This window comes from Syngnathoides biaculeatus, chromosome 15 (assembly GCF_019802595.1).
Source record: "Syngnathoides biaculeatus isolate LvHL_M chromosome 15, ASM1980259v1, whole genome shotgun sequence".
Lineage (NCBI taxonomy): Eukaryota > Metazoa > Chordata > Actinopteri > Syngnathiformes > Syngnathidae > Syngnathoides > Syngnathoides biaculeatus.
Genome location: NC_084654.1, coordinates 14114770 through 14128869, shown reverse-complemented (window position 1 = coordinate 14128869; position 14100 = coordinate 14114770). Strand labels below are relative to the sequence as shown.

General features: G+C 46.0%; 1 protein-coding gene across 4 annotated transcripts in view; it reads right to left on the bottom strand.

The window, feature by feature from the left end:
• The window catches only part of LOC133513269 (signal-induced proliferation-associated 1-like protein 1), a 46382-nt gene that overhangs the window by 14883 nt on the left and 17399 nt on the right, over nucleotides 1-14100 (bottom strand). For all 4 annotated transcript variants that reach the window (XM_061843878.1, XM_061843879.1, XM_061843880.1 and 1 more), the window contains exons 2-9: nucleotides 9079-10775; nucleotides 8783-8913; nucleotides 7122-7310; nucleotides 6860-7034; nucleotides 6233-6336; nucleotides 5968-6125; nucleotides 1086-1665; nucleotides 488-762 (exon numbers count right to left, since the gene is read on the bottom strand). In XM_061843878.1, coding sequence (XP_061699862.1) covers nucleotides 488-762; nucleotides 1086-1665; nucleotides 5968-6125; nucleotides 6233-6336; nucleotides 6860-7034; nucleotides 7122-7310; nucleotides 8783-8913; nucleotides 9079-10558 — 3092 coding nt within the window. In that variant the 5' untranslated portion in view covers nucleotides 10559-10775. The remainder of the gene's footprint in view (nucleotides 1-487; nucleotides 763-1085; nucleotides 1666-5967; nucleotides 6126-6232; nucleotides 6337-6859; nucleotides 7035-7121; nucleotides 7311-8782; nucleotides 8914-9078; nucleotides 10776-14100) is intronic.

The following is a 14100-nucleotide window of genomic DNA, read 5'->3' as shown; positions in this document are numbered from 1 at the left end:
AGCTTAAAAATATTGAAATATTGCATAACTTTTTATAACAAAACCTAATTAGATAGGTAGGTAGGTAGGTAGGTAGGTAGTAGGTAGGTAGGTAGGTAGGTAGGTAGATAGATAGATAGATAGATAGATAGATAGATAGATAGATAGATAGATAGATAGATAGATAGATAGATAGATAGATAGATAGATGGATAGATGGATAGATGGATAGATGGATAGATAGATAGATAGATAGATAGATAGATAGATAGATAGATAGATAGATAGATAGATAGATAGATAGATAGATAGATAGATAGATTTTCAATGCTAAATAAATCACGAGTCTCAAAGCAACTTTTTTCTTTTGCTTTTTTTTTCGGAAAACATTTTTCACTTTTGTGGGGAAAACTAAAATGAATAAATTAATAAAGCTTAAAGTCAAATGATTCAGAAATATCATGCTAAAAGTCCAATGACTTGACTAAAAAGAGTGCGTGCGGTCTACCTGCGCGGCGTCGAGTCTTCGTGAGGAGGAATGATGACCACTTTGACGGTGACGGACGTCCGGAGCAGGTCGATCATCTGCTCGTGCGACAGCGACGCCACGGCGACCTTGCAGATCTCCACCAGTCGGCTGCCCTGCCTCAGCCCGGCCTGCCAGGCGTAGCCGTAGGGCTCCACCTCGGCCACGATGCCCTCGAAGTTGACGTGAAAGCCCAGCTGGCCCAGGGCGTTTCGACGCAGCGTCATCTCTGCGGTCTGGCTGCCCTTGGTCAACAGCTAAGTTGGAGGATGTGTCAACCCCCCCCCAAAATAACAACAAGAAAAATGAAACCACCACTAAATTAGTGTGCATTCATTCGTTCATTACTTTCAACTGCATAATCAGATCAAATGCATCCATCCACTTTCTCCACTGCTTACCACTCAGATTAAATAATCAGATGGTTGATTGAGTTTGCCTATCTGAAAATATGTTGAGTGTTGTGACTTTTTATGAAGACACAAGGGAAATTTACACTGCACAATACCGGCCGACCACAAAGTAAATCGCAACTGTGGCCCTCCTTTCCCACATGCAAGGGCACGACAGACCCACTGACCTCTAGTCTCTTGACCACCTCCCCGAAGTCTTCGGTGTTGTTATTGATGGAGCGAAGTGACACGCTTTCACCACGCTCGTAGAAGATCTTCAAGGAGGCGGGACTCCCGGTTGACCAACCAATCACGTCACGCGTGGCGCAGTTAAACACAACCGCTTTGGCTTCCTGGTCCAGTAGGATTACGAAGTCGTTTGAAATGGCCAACAAGCATTCCCGCTCGGCGCCCGCCACCTGGTCTTCGGCGTGGACCTGCCAGGTGATGGCGCCTAGACTCCGGAGCTCCGCCCCGCTGTACGGCCGCACTTTCTCCCGCCGTTTATGTGCCAGGGAAATGAAGGGGAACTTCCCGGTGGGCTCCACTGGCGTGTTGGTCACGTGACGTTCCGCCAAGTCCCTCAGGTACTCCTGCCGAGTGCGAGTCGCCATGGCGCCAAACTTGTCCGACTTGTGGGCTGCGTTTTCAGCGTTGATGACTTTTGCCAGCAGGAAGTCCCTGAAGACGGAGGACTTTGGGAAGGTCACGCCCTTGGGGACGGGAGGACCAAAGGGGGGGACGTCCTGGGAGCGGCTAACTGCCACGCTGTGGAGAAAACAAAAGGCTTTATTATGGTTACTGCCAATCACAAAAACAACAATATTTTGTAATTTTACCACTACTAATGTGGAAAGGCAAGTTTTATTTGAGCACTTAGCTTACTTTATCACATTATTCTTATCTTGGGTCATTGTTATATTTAAAATATTATTTTTAGAAGGACTCTACATAAATGTTCTGAACTCCTGATTCCGTGCTAGTATTGTATTGAGCATGATTTTAGCAAAGGGTTGTGGGGATATACTGCAGCACAACTTCCCACCACATATTGTTATTTCTTTGGACCAAAAACTAGTTGAAACTGAATCACCAGCACCTTAAATCCAAGTGCTCCACCCTGCTTATCCTCAATTGCTTCAAGAATTGTTTGATTTACAATCAACTCAGTCATCTGAATTCTTAACAATCCAGCACATCGCTAGTGAATACAAATGCTTTATTGATCCATCTAAAACCAAACCAGGCGTCCGTTACTTCCGAACACTTCAAAGAATTCAAAATGTACATCCATCCATCCATTCATTTTGCTGAGCTGCTTATCCTCACAAGGGTCACGGGAATGCCGGAGCCTATCCCAGCTGTCATTGTGCAGGAGGCAGGGTACACTCTGAACTGGTTGCCAGCCAATCACAGGTAGCAGCCATTAAATAAAAAGAAGGAAAGAAAACTGAACAGTGGACACAATAAACAGTCACTAGTAGAGAAAGTAAAAGTGTCACTCGGGGGGGAAAAAAGTGGCCTCGGATAAGTGGATATGACACTTGTGACAAGTTTGCCTCCACTTCATTAAACAGCCATTGGCAGTGGGAGGGACGTTGCAAAGTACGCATGACTAAACGCGGGATATAAATACTATACATCCCATCACAGTTGACAGGGCAGCAGCCAGTGTTGACAACCTGCCACTCTCTGCACTGCTTTGCTTTGGACGAGTGCCACCGTGGCTTGAGCTAGCAAACACAAACAGCCTTCATTCCCCACATAAAGATGGCGTTACGCAATCTGTCATTGCAGGCCAGTGTGTGACCACGGAGCCAGCGGTTGAAAGCGGCAGATTAACACCCCGCTGGCCCAGGGCCGCTCCTCCTTAATGCTCCGTTCTGGCCCGATGTGACCCGGACATTATCGAATCCCAACTCCGAGCTATTAATAACCAGATGACTCGACAAATTGGAGTGTAGAGATCAAACACAGTGCAGGGAACTACACGCAGATTCCATTTGTCTAATCTGTTCAAATCCCGCGTCATGAACCGAAACCACTGCATCAACAAAAACAAGCGGTCGAACTTACCTCTCGGTTCCACAGTGTTTTCCGCAGACCTTTGTTTGCAATGACAATGCTAGAGCTGTAATTACTCATTCATACCAGCCAGACAAAACTCTTATTTGTACCCACATTTGTTTGCACATCATTATTGAAAGCCATCCGCGGGAAGATTGCTGACTAACAATGAGGACTTAAGATCTGAAAGTAGCGCACAAAGCAAAAAAAAAAAAAGGGGGGGGGGGTGAGCACCAGTGGGTGGGGTAGCTGAGTCCCACACCTCTCAATTTCATCCAGAATGAAAACCAGGAAGACCAGAATGTCACCTCTTTGAAACCCGGATAGGTACTTCCCCAAGGCATTAGTGTCCATTAGTCAGTCCAGAAAAAAAAAACTCTTTTCCTTAAAGGGTCTCCAAATAATTTAGTCCAATCTTGAGACGGTTGCAAGACAGAAGGCAAGGTTGACCCGTCCGCGTCTGAGGTAGTCTAGCTGTGCTATGGGAAACTTAGTCCTCCACAGTCTTTCCCAATCACATGCATGTCCGGGTGAAGTGAGCACTTCATGTGCATGCCGCTAACTCCTTCAGACCACTGCGCTGCCACGCTGCCCAAAGGCAAAGTGGCGGGCTGGGAGAAAAGGGAAGGCGGACGCTTCTATTGTCGGCGTTCGCGAAGATCGAGCCTCACGGAGGAATTAGCGAGCGAGCGATCGAGGGAGTGAAAAGTCTGCGCAAGCAGCCATGAGAAAAAGGTTTAAAAAAAAAAAAAGGAGAGAAGGGAGGCGAGGCAGCGACAATGTGTGCTTGCTTGGAGGCGTGCCAGTCCAAAGAGGGAGCGGACACGGAGGGACCAAGAATCAACAGGAGTGCCAATCTCGTCTTCCTGGACCTAATCAAACTCATTTATGGACCATTCCACAATTGGAGGACTTTGCTACCCCCCACCCCCGACCCTACAATAAATTTCAAATGCACGCAATACAGAAGTGTTAAAGGGGAAATCCAGTGGTTTGCATTAACAATGTATCCAATAGGTCATGTAATATATACTCTGTCTTGACAATGTGATGTTAAATCCTCATTTAATAGTCTTTTGAGAAGATTTTTTATCAACAATTACGAATTTTCAGGGGCGCTGCCATTTTCGCGAGTCGCATGACCTATGTGGACGAATGTGACGTGTTACGTGCCGTTCCAAACGCTCGATTACATGGGACACTATTTATCCCTAGCGGTGATTTCTCGGATTTATCCTCATTTGATGAAGAAATAGCAGTATCAGTTGATCGGGAAGACGGAGGAATACTTCCATACAGATTTGAACCTGTGGCTGTAAATAATGTTGAATATTCAGATGCTTCTTCGGGGAGAATGATGCGGAGTCTGACTACTCGGAGGCCTACGCGCGACATAAGTGTGTAAACAAAGGCCCCCGGACCTCCAGGCCAGTAGCCGCGGATGGTTCTTCGGACGGGAATGATGCTGAGTCTGACGAGCGAGATCTGGCAGCAGGCCGCAAGCCGAGCTTTGGCGGCGGAGGCCGTTAGCCGAGTTTCGATGTACGGGGAGGCCATGAGCTGAGCTTTGGCGGCCGGGGAAGCCGTTAGCTCGCTGCCCGAAGCTCGGCCTCCGAGTAGTCAGACTCTGCATCATTCCGCCCGAAGAACCATCCGAATATTCAATATTATTTACAGTCACAGGTTCAAATCTGTATGGAAGTATTCCTCTGTCTTCCCGATCAACCGATACTGCTATTTCTTCATCAGATGAGGATAAATCCGAGAAATCAGCGCTGGGCATAATGGTGTCTAATGTAATCGAGCATTTGGAACGGCATGGTACGCGTCACATCCGCCCACGTAGGTCATGTGACTCACGAAAATGGCAGCTCACCTGAAAATTCGTAATTGTCGATAAAAATCTTCTCAAAACACGATTAAATGAGAGAGGATTTAACATCACATTGTCAAAATAGAGAACATATTACGTGACCAATTGGATACATTGTTAATGCAAACCAGTGCATTTCCCCCTTAAGCGGAACAAATCAAATTATATGATGTTTATATGATCTGTTTTTAAAAAATAATAATAAAATAAATGCTACATTTTTTCACCAATGTTAGTGCCTAAATTGTCTTCCGATTCTTAAATACTCCACTTGCAGTAGTGCACGTAGGCAGGGGCGATCACTCACACGGTGACCTTTGCCTTCAGGACTTTGCTTTTTGTCTTAATGCACTATGGAGTGGTAAGGACCTCAAGGGGATTTTGTAAACCATGGAACACTCAGACTTACTCGGAAATATTATGAGTATTCTCAGTATCTGGGTATAGACATATTCGTATCTGGACATCTTACATCAATCATCTTATCAGCCTGAAGGTGGTATGCTCCAAATGGACACAGAGTCCAAAATATAGACCTTGGGACAGTTTGCTCATCTAGAAGTTGCCCATAATTTTATCTAACAACATTTTTCAGTGTAAAACCTTTGAAAATACATTTCCCCCATATCTATATTCTATTACCATAATTTCCAGCCTACAAGCCGCGACTTTATTCCACACGCTGTGATGCGGCTAATTTGTGCATTTTTTTCTAACAGCCGCAAGGGGGCACTCGAGCGGAAAAGGTAAGAATGAGACCAGTGGAATATATGTGCCAAGGAAGTGACTTTTACTAGCCCTTTTAGCGCTGCAATAGCGTTAGCGCTGTGCTAGCGTGTTGCTGCTTTGTTACTGGCGTGTCTCAGTGATATTTACCGGTAAGTTTTATTTTAACAAGCCCTGTTAATGTTAGTGTTAGCACTGCCCTTAGCGCCACGCTCGTGTTAAACTCTTTCTGTGTACCATCTTTCTTTGTAAATATCTCGTGTTTCAATGTGGGCACTTGAGGCTTTTACACAGCTGCGGCGTATGTATGTACCAAATGGTAATTCCTTTACAAATGTACTCGGTGAGGCTTGTAACCAGGTGCGTTCTTTAGGCAGGGAATTACGGTAAATAAGAGGACCTACCTGTAGCAAGTGTTGTCTGAGCAGGGATCATGCACCCTCACAACAATGAAAACATGTTGAAAGTGAGAGCGAATGGCCTTTGGGGTGAAGGGGTGCGCACCAGGCTCCTGGAACACAATGGTCACGATGTCGTTTCCAATGTGGCGCTTTCTCAGTAACTGGCCAAAGACACACGAGTACTTATTAAAAGGGTGTGATGAAATCAGAAAAGCTACTGACAACAGAAATAGGACACACGACACAACGTTAGGCTCCCCATAATTACCTGTTGCTTGTTATTGGGTGTGTAAGGTAGCAAAGTGGACACGTGGAACATGAGCTCGTAGTCCTTGTAGGATGTGTACAGGGAATGGGTGCCTGTGGAGTCCGCTGGAGGGGGTGGGGAAAAAAATCATTTTGGCTCATCTTTGAAATCTCAAATACTGTTACAAACACACAGAATGAGATCCAAATAAATTTGCTACTCCACACAAAAATGGACAGACTCTGTATTATAAACTTCAAAATTCAAAATGGCTAACTTCCCTTTGAATGTTAGGCATGGGTCCTAGGGACTTTCTATGTCCTGTTACGACGGAGATCAACGTTAAGAATGATCGGAGCCACGAATGTCTGGTGCTTATCAATTCCAACTTTTCAAGGGGTGCGACTGGGTGACTTTTGGAGGCCAGGTTGGGGACAACTAAAACACACATTTGACTCTGGTCTCCTGCACCATTATGGACATGCGTATTGTGTTTGTGTCAAATACAAATTAATTGTCACAAGGAATAGATGAGACAGCTTGTGTACTTGAAATTGTCCCACGGGCCGGATGCAATCAAATGTCGCGCCAGACGAGGCCCGCGAGCCTTTAGTTCGACACACACAGTTCACTTTCGAGAGTGTTTACTTTTGGTATCCAGCTGGGCTCTGTACTTGGTGAAGCCCTTGAGGCGAACCTTCTCTCCCAGCAGTTGCAGAAATTCCTCCAGGGCGGGGCCCGCCATCTCATTGTTGTACATCTCCTCCTCAGAGCTCTGGCCAGCCCGGCAGTACATAACCCCCACCTTTACTTGGAAACTTAGCTGGGAATTAAAAAAAAAATAAACACGTAAATTCCTTCAATCCTGTAGTCGCAGCTTCTGTCTGTGGTGTTCTTGAGCAACTCTCACTCCTTGCTCGTCCAGTTTCATCAGTTGCTCTGTGACTTTGGGTGTGTTGAGGGCCAGTCGGAGGCAGGGCAGATCCAGCTCTGGAAGAATATACTCCAGGACGTCTTTAATAGGCAGCCCTCGGGCGGTGCCGTGCTTGGAGGTGGAGAGCACCGCATCCTCAAAGATAGAACCTCTGAGCGTTGTGAGCTGAATGCACAAAAACGGGGGAGGGTGAAGAGATTAAAATGGAGAGGGAGAGAGCAGAATCAATGCACCCCTAAAATCTGCTGTTTTTTTTTTTTTTTTGTAGGGGTAGAGTGCGGGACCATGACAAGCAAACTTCACAAAATCAGAGAAATACATAATTGACTTCAGACAACTGAATCGAAAGATTAAGGAAGAGGCGGGAGTCCAAATAATCTCGGTCCACAGAGTCCGCATTGTGCTGGGCTCTCGATCTGAACTCAATCGCTTTGCTATCATACACAGCTGGAATACTGTCTCTATTACCAGCTGTGTTCACAATGGACCTGTGTTCACCATCTTTGTGAGGCAGAGTTGAAGAGGGGACGCCAGTCAGCGTGTGCATGTGTGTGTGTGTGTAATTTGGGCGTGGGGGTGGGGTGGGGGTTAATAACAAACACCTGTCCTCAACAAACAAACAAGCCTTTGCCTGGTAACATTTAGAAACAGTCTGAGAATGTATGGTCATTTAATGTTGGACCAGAACAGGGTTTTTCCCCTGATTGCAGGAGCACTGTGTGAAGTGGATAGCACATCTGGCTCACAGTTCTGAGGTTCTGAGTTTAAATCACTTTCCCATGTAGAACTTTTCTTAACATGCTTGCACAAGTTTTCACCGAGAAGCTGGGCTTCCTCTCGCATTGAAAAAAAAAAACATGCATGTTTCAGGTCATTGAAGACTAAATTGCTAAGAGGGTACGTGTCACGACCAGAACACGGGGTTGGACCCAAATGCACGACTCGGGAGACCTAGAGGCAGTCCAGGAAACGTATTAATTCAGTCCAGTGTCGAGGATCAGGCAGGCAGTCAACGGGAGCAGCAGTAACAAGAACGTCAAGCGTAAGAGGCAGGTCAGTGGGCAGGCAGGGGTCGGTACACGGGAGATCAGGAATGGGATTACGAGAGTGCGGGAACAAGGCATGAAGTATGTGTGGACGCAATTACTAGAGACGAGGCGCAGGTGTGCACCTCCGCCCATTGCGGCAGGTGCGTGTCGTATCGTGAACCGGTATGGCCAGGACAGGGACCGGCAGGGCCATGACAGTACGCAATAAACTACCTTGTGGATTGCCATGAGAACGTGTAGTTGCATGGCACAAGAGGGTACTTCAGTAACCGTCGTACTTAAGGTTTGTGTTGGATTCTCTTATTTATAGCCCAAAGTTGTTTTCAATACAAATATTTAATCTAATTATTGACTTTACTACTGCATCAACACAGATTAGTGAAAGACTAGGGTTGGTCTGGACTTCCAATTTGGGTTACGTCACAGATGTGAAAACGGAACCCCATCATGAAGTGACCCATGTGCAGGTGACCCTCTTCCGATGATGTTGTTGGGATTGTTGTATTTAATGTGTATTGTATAAAGGGTCTGCAATTAGTTCACTAATTAAGTATCTCGGAGTTTTTGTTCATATAACGTTTGACTGACCTCGCTGGTTCTGAAGATCAGGCGGTAGTTGTACTGCTGACCGTGCTCCTTGTCCTCCTCCAACTTCTCTCTGCGCACGCTCACTGCGACTGGACCTAAAGCCTCATCCATCCCAAAGTAGTTCCAGTGTTCTGAGGCAGAGGAAGGATGGAAGGTGAAGGATTTGTATTTTTTGTGAAGGATACATTCCAGGCCCACTCTCAATAGTGTGTAGCGACCTGTGGTTTATGAATGGTGGTATAGAGGGGGAACAATGTATGCAACATTGGCTTTTCACAGAAATTAAGTACATTTACCCCTTAAGTAGAAGAACTTTCGGTAGTAGTAAGCACCAAGGTCCACGTGCTCCACGATGTACTGTTTGGCCTTTTCGCTGAGTGTGCTCGGGCCCTCTTTCGGTCCCTCCAGAACAGCCACTCCAGCATTGGTGCAGTGTGTGCTTACAGAGCTTTCATACAAGTTTCCTTCTCCGTTCAAGTTCCCAGAGCTACCTGCTACACCAGCCACATGTCCGTGAAAGCTTGTCCCATTCGCACCCAGTCTGTGCCTCGCATTGGCGTCCGTGCCGATCTCATTTCGGAAGCAGGGGCAGCTGAGCAGCATCTCGTTGCTCTGTTCGTCCCCAGAGTCCAGGCCAGGGCTTTCTCTGAAGTTGAGGTCCTCCTGGCTACCACTAGGAGAGCTGTATTGAAGGCTGTGGGTGGACGAAAGGGTGGAGGTGGCCGAGGCAACGGCGGCGGCAGAAGCCCCCGTGGTGGTATTGTTCTTCCTTCTGCCCGCGTTCTGCCGCAACTGAATGACTTCGTTGAGGTCAAACAGCGTGCTCTGGACGTCGTAGTGGGAGAAACCTTTCGGGCAGACCCACAGCTTTAGCAATGGCCCCATCTCCTCCATTCGAGTGTCCTCTACATCCGACCCGGCTCTCGGCGAGTCAGACTCGCCTCGCACATTACGAAGTTTCCGAAAAATAGATTCGCCTCCAGTCTCTGATTTTGTACGTCTCTTTGGAGGTTTCTCCCTGTCCTTAGCTTTTGGAGGTTGGCCATCCGTGACGTTCTCGGAAAGGTCAAGGGTGGCGTGCTTGGGTCGAACGTTCAGGATGTCCTCAAGTTGATCTGGAGCTGGGCTACGCTGGTCAACATGCCCTTGGTAGCCTTTAAGCATTTCAAAGAAGCTCTCACCAGAAGCTCCATGTTGTTCTATGGAAGATGTGCTGCCGTACTCCCGGTGAAGAGGGGAGCATTTGACGCCCATTGGTGGACCCCAATCCTCTCCGCTATCCCCACCAGCTTCCATCTCACTGATGGTCATGTCACTATTGCTGCGCTGACGGATTCGCCTCTGTTGTGGATTTCGGCGTGGCGGACTTCTGTAGTTTCCGGGCGACAGGTAGCGAGTGTCAGTGCAGTAGTTGTTAGCCTGGGCCTGTGTTCGATTTTTTAAAGTATTGTGGATATTCCGGAGCATTGATGAGTCCTGAGGGCTGATAATTGATCCTAATTTAATGTGATTTTTCAGAGGGACACTCATGATTTCAGACTCGGTGTTGGAGTGCCACAAAACCCGCGAAACATCCTTCCTCGGAGGCCAATCGGCCACACGTGCCCTTACGCCCATCTTTGGTACTCCTGTGCTCACGCTGCCGTGGACATTGTCCGTGCGGGTCGGCACGACGCCGCCATTGACCATGCGCATGTGGCGAGGATAGAACTCATCGGTGGCGGGGACCGAGCCACCGACGGTGCACTCCATCGGTAGGCGCTTTAGGCTGGTCATGACGCGAGTGCCGAAGGCTGAAGGCACTCAACAGGTAATCATGGCTGCCTCCGGAAGGGATTGCTGCGCCCCGACTTCATGAGCAGGTTGACTGTCAGCAGGAAAAAAAAAAAAGTGGGGGGCGGGGTGCGAGCCCACCACTTCCTCACTCAAGCTGCATAGCACTTTCAGCTGTGACGAAGCCTTCCGTTAGCCTGTTTTTACTCCGACCGCTGGTCTGAAAAGAGACAAAAAGAATTATTAGCTACTTTCTCATGTTTTTCCCCTTAAGAATACAATAACCACATGGTATTCATTCGTATAAAATCATATATTAGCCTTAAAAATACATTTTATGCTCACTCAATAATAGCATGTCTTTAATAGCTCACTGAAAAGCAGCTGTACATCCACGGTTGAATCAAGTCAAAGATTACAATACCTGTACGCACAAAAATTATATACGGTCCTGTGCTCTTTCCAACTGGAGCATCAAAACATGAAACCATTTACACATTTTTAATATATATATATATATATATATATATATATATATATATATATATATATATATACGCTCGCTTTGAGTCTGATGCACACGGATCCCACAAACCAGACCACCACGCCTGCTTTTCCGCTGATGGATTTTTATGAGATGGTGAAAAGTCAGTGACATGTTCAATTTGAGATAAGGCCGTGCGGGCTTTCAAAGCAATTATAGCAGAAACATCTGAGGCAAAACATGAAAGCCCAGCAAGCATTCCGAAATGGCACAGTCTTCGTCTCATGAAGGTTACGGCACAATTACCGTTTTGCATTATGCATTGATGAGGTTTTGTGGTTTGTGAAGTTCAAAGAACCAACGTAAAATAAATTATATAGAGGCACCCAGTAGTAGTTGAATATAACACGCGGGCCTTTGTTTTATCGCTTCATCAGCAACGACCATGTTAATGGTTAATCTTCTTTACTGCTTATTTTTACATCTGTCAAGCAGGTCAATGCTTTGTTGGTAGCAAATCCTACTGAACACTTCTTGAAAAATTACTTTTGTTGTTACATTATTGCATCTTTCAATATTTTCCTTGTTTTTTCAACCCCCCATAAAACATGAAAACTAATGATTAAAAAGGTTCACAATACGGTTCTGATTAAAATATTAGCCTCTTTTACAATAACGCCAAATTGCCGCACCAGTGCATTAAAAGAGCCGCTTCCATTTATTCTCCTTTTACTCAGAATCCACGTGTTTACACATATCTACACACATGATTCAACGTGTAACGACGTCAGCGGCACAAACTTCTTCTTTGTCATTTATGCAGAACACAGACAACGTGAGGCAGAAAAAAAGACTTTTTACATGTTGTGAAAGATGTCTAATGCATTTTGTCCATTGATGAGCATTTAATTGCTGATACCACACATGGACAAGAGCGAAACAAAAAGCGAGTTGGCCACAATTGAACCAATTTAATGACAATTAGCGCTATCAAAGATGTGATCAGTTCTGCTCAGGTCTAAGCACAAAAACAGATTATTTACCATTTTAAAAAAGGTGGTACCGTACTGTCTAGGTTGTGCCCAAAGGACCTTCTGATATATGTTGATGTAGTACACACATTCCACATGAGAAGAAAGAAAATGAGAAAAATGTACTGGGTACATATACGAACTAATGGCAAAACTCTTCTTAACCTTCACCAGTCTTCATCTATCTAGCATCCAAGGCAGTGAAATGTAATGCTGAATTGGATTTTTCTGGATCAAACCCTTGCATGCTGCATATCAAAAAAAAAAAAAAAAGAAAAAAAAAAAAGCAAAAGGCCCTTTGAAAGTCAGTTGAGAAGATGATTCTATGCCTGGCAAATCAAGCCAATTTGGAAGTTAGACAGTGGGGGGAAATGAGGGTTCATCTGACTGACTGACTGAGGCTGTGATCCTATTAGCCACTAGCTTTCAGCGTTCAGTGTGACGGGGCTACAGCGGCGACACATTCACACAGCGTCAACAACATCACAGCTGACTTCATTTAAACTAGTAGGGAGGCATGTGCAGCTCTAGGAGGTTCAGCCTCTCTTTAGGTATTAATAATTATGTGGGCATTACCGTGTTAACCAACTACAGCAAGAAATCATCAATTGCATTGAAAGAGACAACAAGTAAGAGAAGGATGCTATATACAAACTAAGTACATAAACATTACAAATAATAATACTGTAGATATTATATTGCGGTAAAGAGCTGATTAGGTTCGGGGACCGCCAAGTGCAAATAACAATATTTTCCAAACAATGAAAACAATATCTTTCCATCCATTTTCTTTCACTTTTCCGAGTTGGGTCGTGGGGGAAGTAGCTTCAGCAGGGATATCCAGACTTCCGTTTCCCCAGCCACTTCTTCCAGCTCTTTTGGAGGGATCCAGAGGCGTTCCCAAGCCAGTCGAGAGACATGGTCTCTCCAGCGTGTCCTGGGTCGTCCCCAGGGTGACTTTCCAGTGAGAGATGGCCGGAACACCTCACCAGGAAGGCATCCAGGAGGGATCCGAATCTGATGCTCCAGCCACCTCATCTGGCTCCTCTAAATGCGGAGGAGCAGTGCCTCGACATTGAGCCCCTCCCGGATGACCAAGCTTCTCACCTCATCTCTAAGGGAGAGCCCAGACACCCTGGGGAGGCCAGGGTCTTGTTCTTTCGGTCAAGACCCACAGCTCGTGACCATAGGTGAGGGTAGCAACATAGATCGACTGGTAAATCGAGAGCGTCACCTTTTAACTTAGCTCCCTCTTTACCAGATTGGACCGATACAAAGTCCACATCAATGGAGACGCTGCAAAGATCCGTCTGTCGATCTCCCGCTCCATTCTCCTCTCACTCGTGAACAAGAACGCAAGATACGTGAACTCCTCCACTTGGGACAGGATCTCATCCCTGACCCGGAGAGGGCATGCCACCATTTTCTGACTGAGGACCATGGTCTCAGATTTGGAGGTGCTGATTTTCATCGCGGCTGCTTTACTCTCGGCTGTGAACTGCTTCAGTGAGAGTTAGAGATCATGGCTTGATGAAGCCAACAGAACCACATCATCTGCAAAACGAAGCGAAACTTCTTCTTTAGGCTAGTTGAGACCAAATTAACAGCGCCTCTATTGGTGGCAGTCAAACACTGCAGTGTACTCAATTTTTCCTCAATCAAAAATGAATTCCAATTGATTATGTGCCATCAATTAATCAAGAATTATTCCCATCTCCAGCACTAACCATAATAACACACTTTCAACATACTGCTGACACTATAGCTTCTCATACTTAGCACTGCATACAAGCAAACTGTACACGATAATCCAAAGGATGCTTGTTGGTAGGAAAAGCACGCACATAAATGCATATCCCTGAAAATAGTCATTATCTCCTTGCTCACAGAGACATATGGACAATAGAGCCTGTCAGATTAAAAGGCATACGTTGACTAGGAAGGAGTGTGTGTGTGTGTGTGTGTGTGTGTGTGTGTGTGTGTGTGTGTGTGTGTGTGTGTGTGTGTGTGTGTGTGGGTACACAGCATTT